The sequence below is a fragment of the Petaurus breviceps genome, unplaced genomic scaffold, assembly GCF_028583685.1.
Source record: "Petaurus breviceps papuanus isolate PSGF00001 unplaced genomic scaffold, PetGlider_PUasm1.0 181, whole genome shotgun sequence".
NCBI classification, from domain to species: domain Eukaryota; kingdom Metazoa; phylum Chordata; class Mammalia; order Diprotodontia; family Petauridae; genus Petaurus; species Petaurus breviceps.
The window spans coordinates 5,309,955-5,332,623 of NW_027185784.1; the positions used below are offsets into that span (position 1 = coordinate 5,309,955).

The 22,669-nt window shown below is 37.1% G+C and overlaps 2 protein-coding genes across 3 annotated transcripts in view; both read right to left on the reverse strand.

The window, feature by feature from the left end:
* The window catches only part of IQUB (IQ motif and ubiquitin domain containing), a 118,171-nt gene extending 113,261 nt beyond the window's left edge, over window positions 1-4,910 (reverse strand). Inside the window, exon 1 of the mRNA XM_069087111.1 lies at window positions 4,154-4,910. The gene's annotated coding sequence lies outside the window, so the exon portion shown is untranslated. The remainder of the gene's footprint in view (window positions 1-4,153) is intronic.
* Window positions 4,911-14,083: 9,173 nt separating this feature from the next.
* NDUFA5 (NADH:ubiquinone oxidoreductase subunit A5) overlaps window positions 14,084-22,669 on the reverse strand; it is a 306,556-nt gene continuing 297,970 nt past the window's right edge. For both annotated transcript variants that reach the window (XM_069087122.1, XM_069087121.1), the window contains 3 exons: window positions 18,377-18,493; window positions 15,808-15,873; window positions 14,084-14,910 (listed from right to left, as the gene is read on the reverse strand). In XM_069087122.1, coding sequence (XP_068943223.1) covers window positions 14,809-14,910; window positions 15,808-15,873; window positions 18,377-18,493 — 285 coding nt within the window. In that variant the 3' untranslated portion in view covers window positions 14,084-14,808. The remainder of the gene's footprint in view (window positions 14,911-15,807; window positions 15,874-18,376; window positions 18,494-22,669) is intronic.

A 22,669-nucleotide genomic window follows, 5' to 3' on the forward strand; every position in this document is an offset into this window, starting at 1 on the left:
TACAGAACTCACAAAGTGATAGAGAGAAACAAATCTGTTGAAGACAGCACAGCAGGTTGACAGGAAGGGTTCATCACAGCCCGCTGGGAGCAGAGCCCAGCCCCAAGTGAGCCCGCAGTTTTAGCCTCAAGATGGCTCTGACCAGCTGCAGCTAGAGGGACATCAAAAGAGTAGATCACCAGAAGCTGTGGCAGTTTCCAGAATTATCAACCCATAAATGCCAAAGACAAAGTGAGAGGTCAGTGTGGACTTTGGGAACAGGGAGTCTAGGAGAGTGGTCCATCCTCTGATCCCCAGAGGGAGAAGTTACTGAGGCGTGGTGGCTGCAGCCATGTGGCTGCTTCAGAGCTCCTGGCCTTCAAATTTCAGGGGGACAAAGCAACAATTCTGAGGGGTAATAGCTCTTGCTTTAACCTGCTTGGATCTGGATAGCTTGTCTAGGGAGGAGGTCCTGGGGTGTGTGACCAGTGAGCCAGAGACAGTGGAGGCTTTAGAGAGGGCAGACAACTAATACCTCTGGCAGCTGAGAAAACCCCAGTGATTTGGGACAAAGTTCTCCTCTCTGGAAGCAGAGTTCTACTGTGGCAAAAAGCTCAAAAGTCAAGTAATTGAGTGGCAACATGAGCAAGAAAAGGAAGCAAAGCAAGCACAGCAATCCAACTTTGGATTCCTTTATTGGGGACAAAAACGATCAAAGCATGGAATAGGAGGAAGACAGCAAAGTAAGAACTCCTGCAACAAAAGCTTCCAAGAAAAATATGAACTGCTTACAGGCCATAGAGGAGCTTAGGAAAGATTTTGAAAACCAAATAAGAGAAGCAGAGGAAAAATTGGGAAGAGAAATGAGAATGATGTAAGAAAATCATGAAAAGAAAGTCAACAACCTGACTGAAGAAAATACCTTAAAAAACAGACTAACTCAAATGGCAAAAGAGGCTCAAAAAGGCAATGAGGAGAATGCCTTAAAAAGCTGAATTTGCCTGATGGAAAAAGAATCTCAAAAGCTCACTGAAGAGAATCATTCCTTCAGAATTAGATTGGAGCAAGTGGAAGCTAGTGACTTTATGAGAAATCAAGACGCTATTAAACAGATCCAAACAAACGAAAAAATAGAAGGCAATGTGAAATATCTCACTGAAAAAAACACTGACCTGGAAAACAGACCCAGGAGAGATAATTTAAAAATTACTGGACTACCTGAAAGCCATGATCAAAAAAAGAACCTAGAAAACATCCTTCAAGAAATTCTGAAGGAAAATTGCCCTGATGTTTTAGAACCAGAGGGCAAAATAGAAGTTGAAAGAATATACTGATCACCTCTTGAAAAAGATCCCAAAAAGAAAACTCCTAGGAATATTATAGGCAGGTACTGGAGTTCCCAGATCAAGGAAAAAATATTACAAGAATCTGGAATTTAAAGTTTTAAAATCAAATGTTTAAAAACGTATATATATTACATGCAACTGGAAAATAAGATATATAGGCACGGGGATATAGACATCCATCTTGCCCTACTGGAAAGTCAGAGAGGGTATGGGGGAGGATATAGGAGAGAGTAGATTGAGGGAGGGGGTTTTCAGTGGGATCGCTGTGTTGGGGTGGTGGGTAGGGGAAAGACGGGGAGAAAATTTGTAACTCAAAATTTTGTGGAAATGAATGATGTAAACTAAAAATAAACATAAAATTTTATTTTAAAAAGTCTGTTGCCAATAGTCCAACAATAAATGGCTTAATTTATGGAATAAAAATTTTTTTAAAAGATTACCTCACTATCTCTACAAATTATAGAAAGGCTATCATTAAGGAATGCATACATTGATCAATAAAGTATATGTAATGAATTTGTAGAAACCATTCATTGTATCACTGCAGGATGCAGAATTTTAGCACTGTCGAACATCTACAAATCCATGGCCAGAATTGTTCACCAGAAAACTCACTCTCTCGCAAACTACCATACAACAAGTCTGGGTACTACAAATATACCCTATACTATCCTTGAGAAATCAATAAACCAACTCCTGGAAACAAAGTGCGATCCCAGATAAAACTATAGGCCACAATCCCAGTACTCGGGATAGGCCAGAATGGGAACATGACCCGTGACTCCACAGAAAAATGTTAACTACCTTGAGTAAATGTAAACAGCAAAAGAAGCTCCAACTATCCCAAGGGAAAACTTGCACATGACCCTGGGCCACCCTGGCACTATGCCGTCTTTGTTCTGTTTCAATGCAATCAACCCTAATAAAACCTATTAATAAAGGAGCCTGTTTGAACCCTCTTCCTTTGTTACTTCAGTATTCTCTCAGGGGGTATGCCACCCTACCACTGCTATAATTAGGACAGGACAGTCTGTTCCCTTACAATCACCCAAATAAAACACTAATGTGTAAAAATTTAAGAAAATGTTTTCAATAGATGCTGCCATGCCAAATAGTTAAAATCTCCAATCAAAGAATAAAAACTTTTCAAAGTACAGAGATCTAACAGGGGAAATCAAAACTATATGGAAAAAGGCTACAAATCAGCCTTAATCCTTTCTTTCTACTGGAGAGATCCTAAAAATGCTCTCAGCAAACCTGCAAAAGGTAAGCTTATGGTGAATAGAGCACCAGCCCTGGAGTCAGGAGGACCTGAGTTCAAATGTGACCTCAGACACAACACAAAACTAGCCATGTGACCTTGGGCAAGTCACTTAACCCCAATTGCCCTGCCCTCCCTCCTCCAAAAGGCAAAAAAAAAAAAAAAAGGTAAGCTTATGTTCCAATCAAAAAAAAAATTGGTTAGTGCAGTATCTAACACTGTAAACACTAGTAAATGTTGGCTATTATTATCATTATATTATCTTACCCATCTGTACAATATGTACAGAATATTAGACATAGAAAATAATAAGACAGCAACTTATCCTAGGACAGTTTTTATGTGAACTCCATCCAACAGGATGAGGGCAAGACATTAACAATAATAACTTGGACCTACATACATCTTTTTAAGGTTTACAAAAAATTTTTCTTACACTAGCCTGTGAGGCAGGCAGTACATGTATCATGCTCATTTGATAAAAGGGGAAGCTGAGACTGAGAGAGGCTAACTGACTTCTGCAGTTACACAAGTAAGATGGGGAGTTGGAATTCCTAAGTGGAAATCTGAGGTGTTAGATAATACCGGTAATGATGAGGAGGAAGAGGAGGGGGAGAAGGATGGGGAGGGGCAGAAGAGGGACAGGGGAGGGGGAGGAGGGGGAGGAAATGGAAAAAAATTTGCAAACTTTAAAGCTCTACATAAATGGTCTCCAGTATCATTATTCTGTTTAATAATGGAAAAACTTGACCGTTCCTCGCAGCCATTCAACTAGCAGTATCTTTAAATTTTAATTCTGGGTTAAAGACGCACATTTTATTCTTTGATTACTTTCTTCTTAATACTCCAGAAAGACACATATCCAAGGGGGTGAGTGGACCGGGGAGCTTATGATCTAAATTAATTTGATTCTTTATTGTTTGGAAAATGCAAGGTTGGATCGCCAAACTCTCCCTAAGACCTACGAGCCCTTAGGCAAAAAGAAATTCCTGGGTCCTTTCACGTTTGGCAACCCTCATACAGAGAACTAAGGGTGAGAAGGTGCAGGGCTGGTGCGTATCTGCACTGGGGGAGACAGTGGGATCCTGAAGATTTCTGCAATGAAATCACAGGTCCTGTCCTAACAAAACAAAAGAAAAATACCAGTACAGAGCAGGCCCAGACAAGAAGACAGGTAAAGAAAGGTCTGATCCGAGTCTGATGCTGATAGTGCCCCAAGACGGCAAATGTAGGTACGACCCGGAAAACAGAGAGAGCACACCAGCTCGTCTTCACTGCCCGAGTAACACAATACTTAGCTTTAGAAACACACAGCGAACTACAACTCCCAGAGGGCAGTGCGGTGTAGGGAGGCCAGTAGGACCGGAGTTTAAAGGACTCTAGGATCGAAGAGACTGTAACCCGAGCGACTGCAACTCCCATGAGGCAGTGCAAACAAACAGAAGTTCCTGTTCTCCGAGTTATGCCCAACGTTAACTGCAATTAGCGCTCCAGTTCCCGCCTCCGCTCTTTGGTTTGACAGGGAATATCTTCCCTGGCGAAGAGCAAGCAGCCTCAACTCTCTTACCTGACTTAGAAAGTAATGATATTCCTTGCCCAGGTTTGTCCTTCGCTCAATCAATAGCAGCTAAAGCGTCTAAGCCGCCTGCTGTTTCGCGTGTCCTAGCAACCTGCCGGAGCTCCGATAGGTTAAGCCAACTCTCGCGAGAACTGGAAAAAGCCAACTGGGGGCGGAACTAAAAGGAAAGTGGGTGGTGTCAGGCGTGGAGAAAAGTTTGAGATTGGCAGCTCAGGGGAGGGGAGTTTAGAGAAACATTAAAGGGGACAAGACCAAGACCTTCAGAGAGACGGAAAATAAATTGACTTATGGGCCTTTGTACAATTCACAAAGACCATAAACGTCCAAAAACAAAGCTAACGGCAATTTAATATTGTGTGTGTCCAGATATGAATGTCCTTCCTTTCACTGGGGCACCTTTTGCCTACTGTCACATAGAATGCCTTTAAAATAAGAAAAACTTGGATCCAAGGTGCGAATGAACAGAAACCGAACAACATTTTACACAGTAACAGCAATATGATAATGATGATCAACTGTGAAAGACTTAGCTACTCTGATCAAGCCAACGAACCTAGACATTTCCAAAGGGCCCATGGTGAAAAATGCTATATACCTCCAGAGAGAGATATCTGATAGACTCTGTAGGCTGAAGCATACTTACTTCACTCTATTTAGAGGGAGATTAAGTTCCTACTCCTCAGCAACAATATTTTACTCACTGTGACTGCATGTGGACCCATATGACATATTATGGCACGATAATATAAGGAGTCCAAATCAACTCCTGCACCACCTTCCTTAAATTTACAGAAAGGTGGTGTATTTCTACATCAGTAATCTAGGGAGGGAATCTAACATCTAAGTTGTGCAAAAGGTGGTGCTCAAATCACTTGCCAAGTGGTCCTGTCCATAGTCCGGCATGCATGAAGCAGGGCAGCCCATGCCTCCAACTCTCATGGCTACAAGTCAGTTTGAGCATATCAAAACCCTTGCTGGCTAGATTCTGAACTTAGATTGCTAAAGAAATATTGTTCAGGAGTAGTTAAAAATGAGAAAATCTATGGCTGTGCCCCCTCCACATTCACAGATCACAAGCAATTGGTATATTGTGACCACATTGTTTATCAGGCAATGCAAAAATGAAAGAAAAATGTGTTAGGCACAGCCACCTGAAGTCCTTCTCTTAATCTCCTGCGGCTCTTCTTGATTACCCTCCCTACTCTTGAGTACAGCCAGAAATTCCCAAACCACACTTCACTCATAGATAATGGAGAAGGAATAATGAGGGAGACATGTGACTCCGGAGCTTGAACTCTGAGCATCGAAGGCAAAAACAGTGGCAGAAGAGAGCCTCCTCCTCCTTGGTTCACTCTACCAGACTTTGTGGGTTGCTAACGGCCTCTAGTAAATTGTCTAGGCCTCACTTGTGTTTCCTGTTTAGTGCCTTTGAGCATGAGGGGCAGCCATGGTTCTGATCACTACAAGCAGAGACACTCTGGAAGCAGAGGTGTTGACTCGGCTCTGCCAACAGCCAGTCTTGGAAGCCTGACTGCCAAAATCTGCTGCCCTTACCACCTGTCAGGTAGGGAATGTCAACTCTTTTACAGTACTTCTCTAACCTGAATGTCAGAAAGTTTCTCTCTTAGGGCAAAAGAAGGAAGGGACAGAAACTTAATTTTGAGGCAGCATCCAAATGTCATTCCATTCTTCCAATCATGAGACCTCCAATTTGAGAACTTGCTCTTCCCTGGGAAATGCTGCCTCTTTATCCTCTTGCTAGCATCTTATCCATTGCATGTGAATGCTCTCCTGACCTTAGTGATAAAGACATAGCAATAATCAACAGTGGGTCTCCTTTGAAGCAGTCCCCAAATTATAATCCCCAGGCACTAAAATAAACGATATTTCGAGTGAAATTATAATCCCCAGGCCCTGAAACAAATAATATCTCAGAGCCAAAAAAATGCACAGAATAAGCACAAGTTACAGTATTTTCCTCAACTTGGAAACAGTTTAGGGTTTAGGAAACGAGTGGATGAAAAAGATTTTGGGAACAAGAAAGAGAGGAAAGGGAGAAAAAGGAGAAGGTACGCAGAAAGAAGATCTTACATAGAGGCAGACCATTATGTCTCTTCCACTTTTAGAAAGTTTGCCATAAAGACTATGAATACAACTCTAGTTCTTGAATAACCTACCTTTTAGACCTTCCTAAAATTCAATGTTCCATCTCTGTCTTTGTGCAGAACCTCTTCCATGCTTAGACCAAACTCCCTCCTCATCCACTCAGATTCCATATCTCTTTCCTGATCCCAATTATTAATCTCTCTCCTTTCTCCAAATTGCCTTGTATTTACTTATCAGTATGCATAATATACCCCACCTTCAAGTAGACTGTAAGGTCCTTGACAACAGGGAAAGTCTTTTTTTTTTGGGGGGGGGGCTTATTGTTTTTTTGTATCCCAAGTATCTAGCACACACAGTATCTTGTACACAGTAGGCCTGACCTGCTTGGTTTAATTAAATTGGTTTTAAATTTAATTAAATTTAATGAATTGGTTTTAAATTTAATTATTAGTAATAAAAATAAAATTATTAAATTTAATTTAACGAATTGCCTTCTTAGGCTGATTGCTTCATAGGAAAAGAAAAATGGCACTATGACAAAATCTAATAGTATTAACTTTTTTTTATTTTACTAGCTACAAAAAAAGACTGATTTTTTAATTGATTAGATAACTTTATTTCTTCTATTTTTTCTAAAGCAATGGAACATTCCTACTAAGATGCACAATTTATCCATAAGATAAAATGCAAGTTGAAGAAAATTAAGAACAGATTTGAGAATTTGGAATGTCCCAAATGTAAAAATAGAAAAGAAATTTTTATGGGATCATTTTTAATTTTCACAATATAATTATTATCTATTTCATATCTATTTAGTATTTGATATAAACCCATTCCTCTTATTTTTCATACAATATTTAACACTATTCACCTTTACCCATCTTGGCTTTTTTTAATGCAAAAAAAGCTTTTGTTTACTGTTTTAATTCTATTATCAACTGCCATCTAGTGGCTTTATTGAAAGAATGTTACATTCAGTTTGTTCCATTTAGCTAGTCAGTAGCATTTACTAAGTGCCTACTATGTGCCAAACATTGAGCTAAATGCTAGGGATACCAAAAAAAGGCCCCCAAAATTCATGTTTTACATTGATAGGGTCTTAACCTCAGATTTATAAACTTTTTTTCTTAATATATTTTAATAATGTTGTTCTTGTTGTTCTTCAGTCATTTAGTGGTATCTGACTCTTCATGACCCCATTTTGGGGTTTTTTGGCCAAGATACTTCTCCAGCTCATTTTACAGATTAGGAAAGTGAGGCAAACAGGATTGTGTGACTTGCCCAAGGTCACACAGCTAGTAAGTTTCTAAGAACTGATTTGAACTTACATTTCTTCCCAACTCCAGGCCCAGCACTCTATCCATCTAGCACTCTGCCACCTAGCTGCCTTGATAACTTTATTCCAACATAACTAATTTCCTTTCTAATTCTCTATAACATAGAAGAGGCAAGTGAACATGACTACTCTGTGTTCTGACGAGTTCTGTCCATGGTAAAGTAACCTTAAACACACACCGGAAATGGAATTTTTGTTTATTTCTACTTTACTTCCCTCATTGTTGATGACACCCAGATGAATAAGAATGATTCTTAAAGGAGACTTCCCCATCTTAGAGATTTTCTCCCAATATGGAGAGTTCTAGTAAGATTAATCACAGAGAAGTTTATTTTCAACAGGAGCAAACCTGATTTTTAGCAACTCCTATGACTCTTAAGATTTGTATAATTTCCATTCCTTTCCATTCCATTTCCACAGAATAATGTTGGTTGGCTATGTACAAGTGAGGCTAAAAGCTATGAAAATCCAGGTTATATCCTAAGAAGCTAAAGCTCCTACCAGCCCAAGCAGCCCTTTGTACACCAAGACATTTATTTTCCTTTTAGTGTGGCCATGAGTTCTTGACCCTCTTAGTCTTGAAGACCTGATGGTGGATGATGGTGGATGAGATTCTCCTTAAATTCTAAGATTAGGCCTGGTAGTCTTGAGACCACCATGCCAGTCTCTCCTTAAGGGAGACTATAGCTTATAGAATCTATTCTTGGAAGAATACTAACAATAATATTTTTTAAGGTTAGTGCACCTGTGTATCCAAAAAAAAAAAAATAAACCAACTTTCCATCACATTCATGTACCCCAATTAACTTAGTTTGTTTTTCTCCTCATAGCTGTATACCCCACCCAAATTCTAACATGAAAAATGGCCAGATCCAGTAGCCACCAAAATTGAGGTATAAGTATCCCACTCTCAGAAGGGCTCCTTGGAACACACTTTTCCAGCTGAATGGACTCATGTCTGCGTTCCCCAATGTAGTGCCATCCTACTGAATTATACTCTATTCTAGTGTGTATATCTAAGTTGTATATCTCCTTTTCCCCCTTCTCCCTCTATCCCACTGATTGCCAATAAAACTTTGTATTGAACTGACTCATTGTTTTACATGCTATTTTCAGTATCTGAAGACTCATTTAGGGGTTGTTTTTCCCAAAATCTCTGACTGAGCTACAGGCCTTCCTTTAGACATAATCCAGGTACCTAAACAAGGACTTCACCTGCTGGTAGCCGTATCTATGATGGGGGAACATGGTTCTGTGAGCCCAGTCATAGAAAGCAAGGATTTACGAGGGAACCCTACGTCCCCCTGGGAAGGACTCCTGTATGCCAGAGAATTATCATAAAACAGGTTCTCATGGAACCCAGGCTAGGAAACTCCCACAACAGTAGTCAGCCAATTAGTCAAAAAGCATTTATTAAGCACCGTCTTGTTTCAGGCATTGTGCTAAGTTCTAGGGATACAAACTGAACTCATGACATTCTTTCTGTGGTCTTTATGAAAATGTGTGGAAAAACCAGTCCCATAGAAAAACAACCATCCTTGTAATGAAAAACACAGAGCTGTAACAATTACAAAAAAGTTTCTTTCTAAGAAAACAAAATGCAGTATTGTTCACTTAAAGGAAAACTAGAAAGGCAATGTAGCAGATAGAGAGCTGGCTTCAGAGGCAAGACTTGAGTTCAAATCCCACCTTTGACATTCATTGGCTATGTGACCCTGTACAGATAACAGAACTATACCAAAAAAGGAAATTTCCTTTTTATCAGTTCCCTTCAGTGATGAAATCCCATATCCAGACCACCAAAAAAAGCCCATAATAGTTACACAACCTCTCTCTTTGAGATTAGTACCCCAACTAGCACTGGCATGTTAGTCCCCAAAGGGTAGCTACTACCTCAAGTTCTAAAGGTATCCATAAGGGTAATTAGTTCTACTACTGTAGTTTATAAGTGTCCTATCAACAAGCAGACTTAATTAGCATTTAGCAAAGGCATTTACAAAGATTATAGAGTAAAGTCAGTTGGTACAAAATATTCCCCCCCAAAAGCCTATGGCACTCTCCCATAAATACACACAGCCTCCCCAAGATTTCACTCAAACTTGGCATATTAATGGTCATGAGACACATAATTGGGTAATTATGTGTCAAAGGTAATTTACAATTCCTCGTACTGTAGGGACTGGAAATCCTCTCCATGTCATGTACTCACCCAGCTACTCTTGGAAGAGCGAAGCTGTGAGGCAGGCTGCTCAACTGGCTCCTTTCTTGGGTACCAGCTGTCTTCTGTGTGGCACAGGATTATACTCTTGGACATTGCTTCCTCCCTCGGCTGACTCTCTGAATCTGTATCCATCTAGAGCATAGGTCTCAGCTACCTACTGAATACAACCCTACTGGTGGAGTAGCTTTGATGACATTTAGTCAAAGTAGGGAAAAGGAAAGAAAATCATCTCATTGCCCTTTCTGCCCTCTGTGCAGGTTCAGGGGTCTCCTTCCACAACTCTTTCCAACTTTGTTATTGAACTGGAAATCCTAAAATTCACACAGCTATTTAAAGTCCCCCAGAAGTGAAGCTAACTTGTTTGTTTAGCCAATTCTGCTATTCCCTTCTTTACCCAATTGGAGAAGAGTTTGTATCTAAAAAGGGAATCATGGAAAAGATGCCTTGTTTATATATTAAGACCTTATTGTGTGTGACTACATCTATATCAACTGAGATGGGGAACTCTGCTTACACCTATCAAGGTCATACATTCTCGGTAGGATTATTTATCTAGAATTGGAAAAGACCCACAAACGCCACCTAGTTCAACTCCTATTTTACAGATGAAGAAACAAAGGCCCAGAGAGGTTAAGTGACTTGCCTGAGGTCATACAGGTTGTAAAGGACAGAGCTAAAATATGAACACAGGTCCTCTGATTGCAAATACTGACCTTTCTATTACACCAGGCCCCCTAACTAATATTCATTAATTCATCAAATATTTAATGGCAACAAACTGTGTGTGAGGCCATGTGCTAAGAAAATATGAATGTGAAAAAGACATGGTCCCTGCCCTCAAGAAGCTTACAGTCCAGTAGGGAACACAAATCCAGCAGGGGGAATAAGACAACAATAATACAAATGTCATATAGTCTGGTAAATACATGAGTTGCAAAGTGCTATAAGTATTCAACAAAAGGAGAAATCAATTCTAATTGGAAAAAGGCTATTCTAGGCAGAAAGGACATGAACACAGGTAGTCTCCATTCATCTCTGACTTCACTCTTGTTTATCATTTCCTATAGGACTGTAATATTCCATAATAATAATATTTATAATGTACTTACTGTCAGGCACTGTGCTAAGAGTTCTACAATTATTATCGTTGATCTTCACAACAACCCAACTCTGGAAGGTAGGTGCTATTATTATCTGCATTTTACAGATGACAACATTAAGGCAGAGGCCAAATGACATGCCCTGGGTCACACATTGTATTTTCTTAACCACTCTTCAATTGATTGACATCTATTTATTTTGTTGCTAATTCTTTATGACCATAAAAAGTGATGCTACAAATATTTTGGTATATCTGGAGTCTTACTTTTTTCTCAATGACCTCTTTGGGGTATATAACTAGCAATGAAATCTCTGGGTCAAAAGGTAAGATCATTTTAGTCATATTCTTTATATAATTCCAAACTGCCTTCCATAATGGTTGCATCAATTCCCAATTTCACTAACAGTGTATTAGCATGCATCTTTCCATGGGACAAAGAGAGCAACAAGTAGTCCATTTTGGCTATAGAGTGTCACACAGTGTAGCTGTATGACAAAAAAGGGAAAAAAGTGGTTGTTACCCCAAGGTTCACAAGAAACAACATCCAAAAAAGGAGCTAGCTAGTAGTCACTACTAACTTATGAACTCAAATCTATACACAAAGTTTAGGAACAAGAAAAACTAGAAATCTTAACACAAGAAAACATATTTGATCTCAGAAGAATCACTGAGGCTTAATGGGATGAAATCTAGCACTGAAATGTAGGTCTAAGTGGGTAACTCTTATTCAAAAGAAGCAAGAGCAGCCAAAGGAGGAAAAGGTGATAGTATTAGCTAGAAGGGATCAATAACACCCTTGGTGACAGTCAGAATCTCAAAAGATCTTGATAAGGTAGAATACTGAAACTAATTAGATGAAATATAGTAGGGACAAATGAAAAATTCTACACTTGGATTCAAATAATTTCATAATTACAAGGTGAAGGAAGTCAGACCTAATCTGGAGTATTGTGTTTCTTGGCACCAACAGTTCAAGACAGACACTAATAAACTGGAGAGCATCCAAAGGAAGTCAACCAGCTTATCAATAAGTTTCTAGCTGCAGAGTCCAGAACTGAGCACAAAATTTGGAGTCAGAGGGCTTGAGTTTGAGTTCTGATTTTACTATTTACCTGTGTCAAAGAAAAAATCTCTTCACATTGTGTTTAGGGTTAAGATTTATAAGGGTTACATATCTGTTGTCATTTAATCTCTCTGGACTTAATTTGTTTCATATGAAAAATGAAGGGATTCAGGGCAGCCAGGTAGCACAGCAAGTAAGAACACCAGCTCCAGTGTCGGGATGACCTGGAGATCGAATCCCAGGCTCAGACACTTAGCATCCACCCAGAAACACCTGGCCGTGTAACCTTGAGCAAGTTACTTAACCCCAATTGCTTAGGGGCGGCCAGGTGGCTCAGCAAGTAAGAGCACTGGTTCTAGTGTCAGGATGACCTGGATCAAATCTGGGCTCAGATACTCAGCACCACATCCAGAAATAACTGGCCATGTTAACCTTGAGCAAGTTACTTAACCCCAATTGCTTAAAAAAAAAAGAAAAATGAAGGGATTGGATTAGATCACAGAATAACTGAATTTTCTATTTAAGGAGCTTTAGTGGCCACCAAGTTTAACTTATACCCAATTATGATATATCTGGCAAGGATAACTTGAGGAGATAGGATAGATTTTACCATATTTGGAGGGGATAGGGTAACTAGTCAAGAAGCGATTGAAAATGGATAAGCAGGGAGAACAAATGGCTGACAGAACATCTTCCTAGAAGACACAGTAGATAAAATCAAGTACATAGAGTGGGAGACTTAAACGCTTGGCAAGAAGGCTAATCTGATCATCTGAGTGCAGCAAAGGATAGGTGAAAACAAACGGGTTTTAAGGTGTGGAAGCAGGGAGATGCTTGAGATCAATGGCCTTAATTTCAGTAGGAGTGAAATAAACTGTGGAAGAAAATGGAAAGGATCAAGTAGAGTTGGGAAATTGAGGTTTAGGAGTTGCTATGATCAGTGTGACAGAAATTCAATAACAGATGAATAAAGGTCCTCACAGTGATGAAGACCCAGTTGAAATCAAAAATAGCTTAAATTTGTGGTGGATTCAGTCACAATGTTTCCCAACTTCCAACCCTGTAATTCAAGAATAGAATAGAAGCAGATGATAAATAGATGTGGAGAACTGACAATGGAAAGATATGAAGCTGACTATACCTTATCTTTTATCCATTCTGGTTCTAACAGCAGCGAAGAATTTTCAAAACATTTAAGCATGATTATAGTTATTAGGAATAAATCCCTCTTTTTTTATAGCCCTTTATATTTTAAAAAGCAATTTTATGTAAATGGAAAGTCGTCATTAACAAGTACATTTGTTGCACTTTGGGATGCATTACAATCCAGTATATTGATTCTAGTAGGCATAATGTACTCTATGATTCAGAAGTAAATGTAGTCATGTTTAAAATGTATCAAGGGTTTGTAGCACTAGATACAAAATATTGCCCCCAAAAACACTGTAAATGTTTCTTCCTGGAAAGAGCATGAAAGGGGGTGGGAAAAAAAGCAAATAAAGGAATACTGCAGCTAAATAATTCAACTAGACATGTATTGATTTTTAGAGAGAGGGAACAAAAAAGAGAAATATTACATATAAAAAACTTTGGGGGAAATTTAATTTGCTTTCTTCAAATGGTCTACTGTGTATTTCCACTAATGATTTTGTAATATACTGTTAACTACTATGTGAAAATTTCTATGAGGTTTATCCACTTCAAATATCTATTTGGGCTGCTTTGAATTCAGAGACAACATGAATTCTCAAGATTTCTTCCATTATAGTAATATTCCACCTTTGGTTTTGAGAGAACTAAGCTGTTTAAGTTAAATGATTTATAGACTAATGGCCAGTATGCAATTTTCTTTAAATGGAATTGCAGAAAAAGAGGAGCTTCTCCAACTGCTTTTCAGAGGAAGGATATTTTCTTTTTCATTTTCTTCACATATCGAATCTAGTCGTCTTCTTTTCCAATGAATAGAATTTAAGTATTTAAAAGAAAGTAAGGTCAAAAGAGATAGAGTGAAGACAAAAACAAAACAGGTACACTTGGAGGTAAATTATGTAGGAAAATTTAGCCAAAAATAAATTGAATTCTACAACGAATTCAGTAAACATTTTTGTTTAATATACATAAGAACCAAATTGCACATATTAAATTTGGATTTTTGTTCATTAAATACATACACTCAAAGGCAAGCAGGTCAATTTCAATTTGAAAATCTCTTATATTACTTTCAGAATGTGGAAAAATGCATGTAATTAGTAATAATTAGTAATAAAAACATTCAATTAATAAGTTTTAGAATCTTGGCTAATCAGGTGCTTTCCATACAACAGTTCAACAATTTAAAAGTGTTCTATTAAAATTCAAGCATACCACCTTATTCAGTTCTTTCCTAGAAATTAACCTAACTTGGCACAAACTTTTAAACTAAATGCTGAAAAATACAATAGGAAGTCTTCCATAAACCTTATCTAGACTATACTTCAATTTCTGATTTTCTCATGTCTTAAATATCTCTGTTGCTTTCTTTGTTCTTGGATTGAAATTTAAAAAAAAAGTTTGATTAGATTTTCCAAATGACAGCACAATCACTTTCTTTAAGGGTCTTTAACATAATGTATTTTATGAATAAATGCTTTTCAGATTAAAATGACCATGGTCCATCCCTATCATATATTAATCCTTCACTAATTTTTTGTCCCTAACTACCTTGTTTCAGTTTTCCCATTAATAAAATTCTAATAATTCAAAAAATATTTTAACAGTATTTAAACAGATGTTTAATGATTTTAAAAAAGTATACATCATAGATATTTAACATTGCTTATAATGGCCATTTCCACTGGTTGGCTGGTGGTTCTTCCACTAAAGGCTCCCAGGGTTTCCATGTCAACATTTTTCTTGCCAGTGATAATTCATTTTCAGCCTATTAATAAAATAAGGGGAGGAAAAGGTGACATTTTGAACACACTGTTCAATTCACATTTATTAACATTAAGAGATTCTACTCCAATTGCTCCATTTACCACCTTTCAAGCCAGAAGGGTTTCAGATGGCATGAAGTCCAACCCCTTACCTGAAACATGTTCTAACATTAGATAATGAAGTACCAAATACATCAAAACACATTAAGCCAACTTGAACAAATAAAAAAGGTACCTTCTAAAACCTGCAATGCTCATAGCATTCCTGAATTTAGTTAAAAGCAAAATTTTCCAAATAAGCCTTCTATTTTAAAACTGTTTTTTATTCAGCTTACTGTATAATGACACCCTATTAAAAATTTAGAATATAATGTGAGATAATTAAAATAAAATTCAGCTGTCTTACTTTTTCATCCTTTTCCTCTAACAAAGAAACTCATTTGTAATGAACAAAATCTATACTGAAACCTCAATCAAATGGGATTCAGAAATCCAGCATCTCCTTGGCCAACTCAGAAGAAGCAATGTGTCCCACATGTCTACAGCTGCAAAAATGCAACCAGGCTTTGAAGACTTTAGCAACATGCATAAAGGTAAAAAAAAAAGGTTCGTTTTCTTTCAAGGTTAAGGTGAACTAAAGTGTTGGGTTATAATATGATATCTTTGTTTTTTCATCAGAAACATCAAACTCACGTGTCACCTTTGAACCCAGAAAGAGGAAAAACACCAATTAACAGAAGGTAAAACTTTCATTTACCCTATACTCAAATATACAATACAATAACTTTGTTTTGGCTTTCTTATTGGGCCATTTTCTCTCTTCTCTTCCCAACCATTAAGCCAAATAAATACTTAGTACCAAATATTTTAAGTATTCAAGTAGTTTTGTTCATCTTTACCTGAAGAATCACTTCTTCTAGCTGGCCAGCCTGAAGCTTATCCTCTAGTTTCTGAAGATTTGTTTCCTATAATTACAAATAAAAGGCAAAAAAATATGATTTTAAATGTTGAGACCCAATGTCTGAATATCTGCAGATCATACATTAGAAAAATTTACATTTAAAAAATATTTATTACAACTATACTACTTAAATTTTTCAAGATCTGACCAAATAAGTTCTTCTAGGTATATAATCACATAACTATTGAAGTCCCCTATTCTCTCTACTATTTCACTGAATTTTTCTCATAATTAAAATACCTGATATGTTTTAAGATTACATGCTAAAACACATATGACAACTGGAAAGCCTTATTTTATATTTCTAAAATAAAGATTTTAAGGACATCACTAATCTATCATTAAATATATTCATTCTTCTGTTGAAAACACTGGCATAGTTCATAATGAGCTTTCCAGAGAGATTCCAAGAAATATTCTATTACAATATAATGTCAGAATGGAAAGTACAAAGAATTTTAAATTAGAGAATTTGGATTACCTGTGTAATCCTAAGCAAGTTACTGCTTCTCTGGGCCTCAATTTCTGATCTGTTAAATGAGTAGCTAGACTAAGTAACAACTAAAGTCTCATCCACCTCTGAATCCTGTGATCTTATGGCATCCTTGGAAGATCTTTAGCAGAATTCCCCAAAGACCCATGCTTGTCTTTGTGCTATTTAATTATCTTTTGATCAATGATATGAATAAAGATTATATCCTTAGTAAATGTGCAGATGACATAAAACTGAGGATAACTAACACACTAGACGGCTGTTAAGTCTCTAAAATGGTTCTTAGATAAAGTTCTGGTCCAAATTGAGTAAAGTGAGAGTAGCAATAAATATAAAGTTTTACACTTTGGATTGAAAAAAATTATAAAATCACAGGACAGGGAAGATATGGCAAAGCTAAGAATTCTTCTGTAAAAGATCTGTAAATTGGGGCAGCCAGGTGGCGCAGTAAGAGCACCGGCCCCAGAGTCGGGATGCCCTGGGATCAAATCCGGGCTCCCAATACTTAGCAGCACACCCAGAAATAACTAGCTGTGTAACCTTGAGCAAGTTACTTAACCCCAATTGCTTTTAAAAAAAAAAGATCTGTATATTTTAGTGAAATAAAAACTGATAGGAGTCAAGTTTTAGTAACAGATGGTAAAAACAAAGGAAGTTGTAAATAGATAAAGGTAGCGAGAGAGGCCAGGCTCCAAGCATGGTGGACAGCCAAGGGCTAAGAGATGGAGTGTCTTATTCATGGAACAGCTAGGAGGCTAATGTCACTGAATCCGAGTATGTGTTAGAAGTAAGGTATAAGAATACTGCAGTGAAAGGGAGAAGGGAGCTAGCTTATGAAGGGTTTTAAATGTCAAACCGAGCATTTTGTATATGAACCTGGAGGCAATAAGGAGCTACTGGAGTTTACTGAGTTGGGAAAGCGGGAATATGTGACATGATCAGACCTGCATGTTAGAAAAATCACTTTAGTAGCAGAATAGAGGAGGATGGATTGGAGTGGGGAGATACTTGAGGTAGGCAGACCCACCAGGAGGCTATTCCAGGAGTCCAAGTGTGAAGTGACAAGGGCCTGCACCAGTCATGGCAGTGTCGAGAAAAGAGTGAGTATGCAAGAGATGTTGCAAAGGTGAAATTGACAGGCCTTGGCAACAACTTGGATATGGAAGATGAGAGGTAGTAAGGAATCCAGGATGACTTCTAGATTGTGTGCCTGAAAGATTGGGAGGATGGTATTGCCCTTAAACATAATAATGAAGGTAAGAGGGGAGGAAAGCTTAGTAGGAAAGATACTGAATTCTGTTTTGGACATATTGAGTTTAAGATCTACTAGACAATCAGTTCAAGATATCTGAAAGACAACTGGAGATGCAAAACTGGAGGTCAGCAGAGAGATGGGGGAAGGATAGGCAGATTTGAGAATCATGGCAAAGAGATGGTAATTAAATCCATGGTATGTTATAAATGAGAAAAATTTTTTTAAGATATTTATTGGAATAGGTGACTACGAGGTCCCTCTTCCATCTCTGAAATTCTGTGACTCCATTTCTTGTGGGTTTTGTATCTAAGAAATTCTAGCTAACTACATTCCAATTCAATATCAAAATATTGGACACCTTGTGTGCACTGTGTCATATTAGGCAGGTTCACAGTCAAATCTCAGAAAAAAATGATAATTTTTATCAAATTTTTATATCAGCAATAAAGTATTTAAAATATTTTCTATCTGCATTCATCATGTACCTTCCAGGTGTGTGTTTAAGGGAAAAACTTAGAGGGAAGACAAATTGTACAGTATAGAGAAAAAAAGAAAAAAAGTAAAGGATGAAAGAACAAGTAGTAAGCAGATGTAAAAGACTAGGGACAAATGATCAAAGTGCTAGGGAGAATCCTAAGCAACAGCAGGAATGAGAGAAAAAGTGACAATGGATAAGGAAGGAGAATAGACATAATTTTTGCTCACAGACTGCACTGGGTACCACAAACTTGATGGAATGAAAACATGCTGGCTACTTACCTCTTTTACCATATTCAGCCTTTCATTTGTAATCTGTTCTGTGTACTTTCTATATGCCGCATTTGAGGGCATAAACTCAAGAGCATCAAGAATCTTTGAATATAACAATTTTAGCCGCTGAAAAGACAGTTGCATAAATTTTGTAAGTTTAAAATGCTATTAAAAACTTTGGGCAATACTTTTTTTTAAAATACTGAAATTACTAATAATAACAACAAGGACTTTATACTAACAACTCCAGAGTGGAGTGGAGTATTCCATCACAGTCATATACCACAACTTGTTTAGCCATTCCCCAACTAATGGGCATCCCCTCAGTTTCCAATTCTTTGCCACCACAAAGTGAGCTGCTATAAATAATTTAAAACACACAGGTTCTTTTCCTTTTTCCCTAACCACCTCGGGAAACAGACCTAATAGTGGGATTGCTGGGCCAAAGAATATACCCAGTTTTATAACTCTCTGCACATAATTCCACATTGCTCTCCAAAGTGGTTGGAATCAGGTAACAGTTCCACCAACAGTGTATGTCTTGATTTCTTCACATCCCTTCCAACATTTGTCATTTTCCCCTTCTATCATTTTAGTCAATCTGATAGGTGTCAAATGATATCTCAAAGTCATTTTAATTTGCATTTCTCTGATCAATAATGATTTAAAGTATTTTTTCACATCACTACATATAGCTTTGATTTCATCTAAAAACTGTCTATTCATATCCTTTGACTACTTCTCAACTGGGGAATGACTCATTCTTATACATTTGCCAAAGGTCTCCATATATTTAAAATATGAGACCTTTATCTGAGGAACTATCTACAAAAATTTTTTCTGAATTTTATGATTCTAATTCTAATCTTGGTTACATCGGTTTTATTTGTACAAAAACCTTTTAATTTAATCTAATCAAAACTATTCATTTTATATACCTCAGTGCTATCTAGTTTATTCATAAATTCTTCTCCTATCCATAAGTCTGATAGGTAATATGTTCCATGTTCCTCTAACTTTCTTATAATGTCTCCCTTTATATCTAATTCATGTATCCACTCTGACCTTATCCTGGTAAAGGGTAAAAGATATTGGTGTATATCCAATTTCTGTTAGACTGCTTTTAAATTTTCCCAACAATTTTTACTAAAAAGGGAATTCTTATCCCAAAAGCTTAAATCTTTACATTGGCAAACACAAGGTTACTATAATTGTATAGACATACCCTGTTCCACTGATCTGCCTTTCTATTTCTTAGCAAGTACCAGATAGTTTTGATCATTTCTGCCTTGTTATATAGTTAAAGATCTGGTTTTGTTACACTTCCTTCCATTATACTTTTTTTTTCATTAATTCCTTTGATATCCTTGACCTTAAATCTTCTAAATGAGTATTACCATTTTTTCACCTAAGTACAACAATTTTTTGGTCATTTAACTGGGATGGCATTGAATAAGATTAGTTTAGGTGGAATTGTCATTCTTCTTATATTGGCTCTGCCCCTCACCCCCCATGAACAATTAATAATATTACATTTGACTTTAGTTGTATAGAAGGCATCTTGTAATATCTTCATGTAGTTCCTGGGTTTGTCTTCACAGGTATACTCCCATGTTCAACTGTCTATGGTTATTTTAAATGGGGCATCTCTTATTATCTCTTCTTACAGGGTTTGTTGGTGATATATAGAAATGTTGATGATTCATGTGGGTTTATTTTATATCCTGCTACTTTGCTAAAATAATTGTTTTAACTAACTTTTTAGCTGAATCTCTAGAATTTTCCAAGTATATTGTCTACAAAAGGAGTTTTATTACCTCACTGCCCATTCTGATTCCTTCAATTTCTTTTTCTTCTCTTAATACTATTGCTAACATTTCTAAAACAATATTGAATAATACTGGTGATAATGGGCATCCTTGTTTCACTTCTGATCTTACTGGGAAGGCTTCTAGCTTATCCCCATTACAAATACTGCTTGCTGATGGTTTTAGGTAAATGTTTCTTATCATCTTAAGGAAAAATTCACTTATACCCAAGCTTTCAAGTGGTTTTAATAGGAATGAGTGTTGTATTTTGTTAAAAGCTTTTTTTGCATCTATTGATATAATCGTATAATTTTTGTTGGTTTTGTTATTGAGATGAACAATTATGTTAATAATTTTCCTCATATTAAACCATCCCTGAATTCCTGGTATAACTCCAACTTGGTTGCAAATGTGGTTTCTTTTTAAGGAAGAAAGAAGGCCTTCTTTTTGGAATCTTTAATCTAGAGAAATACAGACATTAAAAGCACATGTGGGGAGCCTTTGGGGAACTGGTATTCCTGAGGTTTGAGAGAATTCCCATTTTTGTTAGGTTTATCTTTCTGAGCCAGCACTGCTGCTTTGATGAAGAGGAACAAAAAGGAACAGGAATGTACTTTTAGTAAATTATTATCATTTTAATCTTATTAGGTATAAATTTATTTTTACTGAATTTTATGATCCACAAATGTTTCATTACAAACCAATCCTGAACCTGAATTACTAGACTGTCCTGACCTAGATCTGGCCCAGAACACATTCTCTTATACCATAAAATCTGTTTTTAAAGCTTTGCTTCAGAGAATGAGGTATCCTATTATTTTCCAAGATTAATTTGTGCTTTTGATGCCATCCCTTACGGTTTCCAATATTTTGCTCCACCAATTATCCTTTCTCATGAATCTTCAATCTCTTCTTCTCCAGTATCTCATTCCCATCTCCCTAAACATGTTGCTTCTTTCATCTTTAAAGGGAGAAAAAAAGGGCCTTCCCTCTATCCTATCCCCTATCTTCGCCATTCAGAGGCAAACTTCTCCAAAGAGTAGCCTATGATACCTACACAATCTGCTTCCTTACTAATAAACTGAAGCTGCTTTCAAAAGATCATTAATAATATACTAATTGTCCAAATCAAAAGTCTTTCTCAATTCTTATCCTCCGATTCTGCAGCTTTCAACACTCCTTCCCCTTCTTCATACATTCTCTTCTCTTGGATTCAGAAAAAACTATACTCCACTGGATTTTGAATTTCATTACTTTAACTTAATTAATTCTTCCTTCCTGGACTTCTTAAGGTTGATTTTTCAAAGTCTGTCCTTGGCCTTCTCTTCTTTCATCTCTTAATCACTCAATAAACATTTGTACTTTCTCCTTTCAATCAATCAATAAGCACATTAAGATCCCAGTGTTAGGAGTTGAGCTAAATTCAGGGGATACAAAGACAAAAGTGAAGGTATGTGCACTCAAAGAGCTCACATTCTAACAAAATGACAACATGGACATATATTAGCATACAAAGTATATACATATATTCATTACACACACACACACACACACACACACACACACACACGCAATGAAGTTTTGGGAAAGAAGGTACCAGTAGCTCAGAGGACAAAGATATATTATCTCTTGGAAATCTCATTAATTCCCTTGGTTTCAATGGTCATTTCCATACTGCCTTGAGAAGTGGTATGGCACCCATGGTGAAGTGCTGGACTTGGTGCCAGGAATATCCAAATTCTAATATTTATTAGCTGTGTGAGCACAGACAAATCACTTTAATTCCCTGATAATGTCATCTGCAGTACTACCTTTCAGGGTCATTGTGAAGCTCAAATAAGAATGTTATGTAAAATGAACTGCGAACTTTAATGCATTATATGTCAGCTGGTATTATCACAAATGACTCCGAAATTTATATCTATGTCTGTATATCTATCTATCTATCTATCTAGAGAGAGAGAGAGAGAGAGAGAGAGAGAGAGAGAGAGAAAGAGAGAGAGAGAGAGAGAAATAAAGAACATAGATATATGCTCTTTCTGCTGAAACTGGAACTCTATAAAAACATCTCCCTTGGATGTTTCACAGCATCTCAACACGTTCAAAATCAAGTTATTTTCTCACCCAATATGCTCCCCCTTTTAACTCCCTGTTTCTGTTAGAGAGGTCACTAGTTACTTATGTTGGAAATCTTAACTATATCTTTTATTTTTCCCTTTCTCCAACACCCAAACAGTTGTTTAGAATGTATTACTGAAATGGCATCCTAATTAAAATTCCACTTTCCCTACTTTAACCAGCTGCTACCAAATTAGCTTCCTTTAGGTACAAACACGATAATACTGTTTGTTTTGCTTAAAACCTTTCAATATTCTCTATTATCTACCAATTAGCATCCAAAATCCCTTAACCCATTATTCAAGGCCTTTTATTATCTGGTGCCACTCTACTTTCTGAACTCATCTCACATAATTTCTTTCTATATTGTGTTATA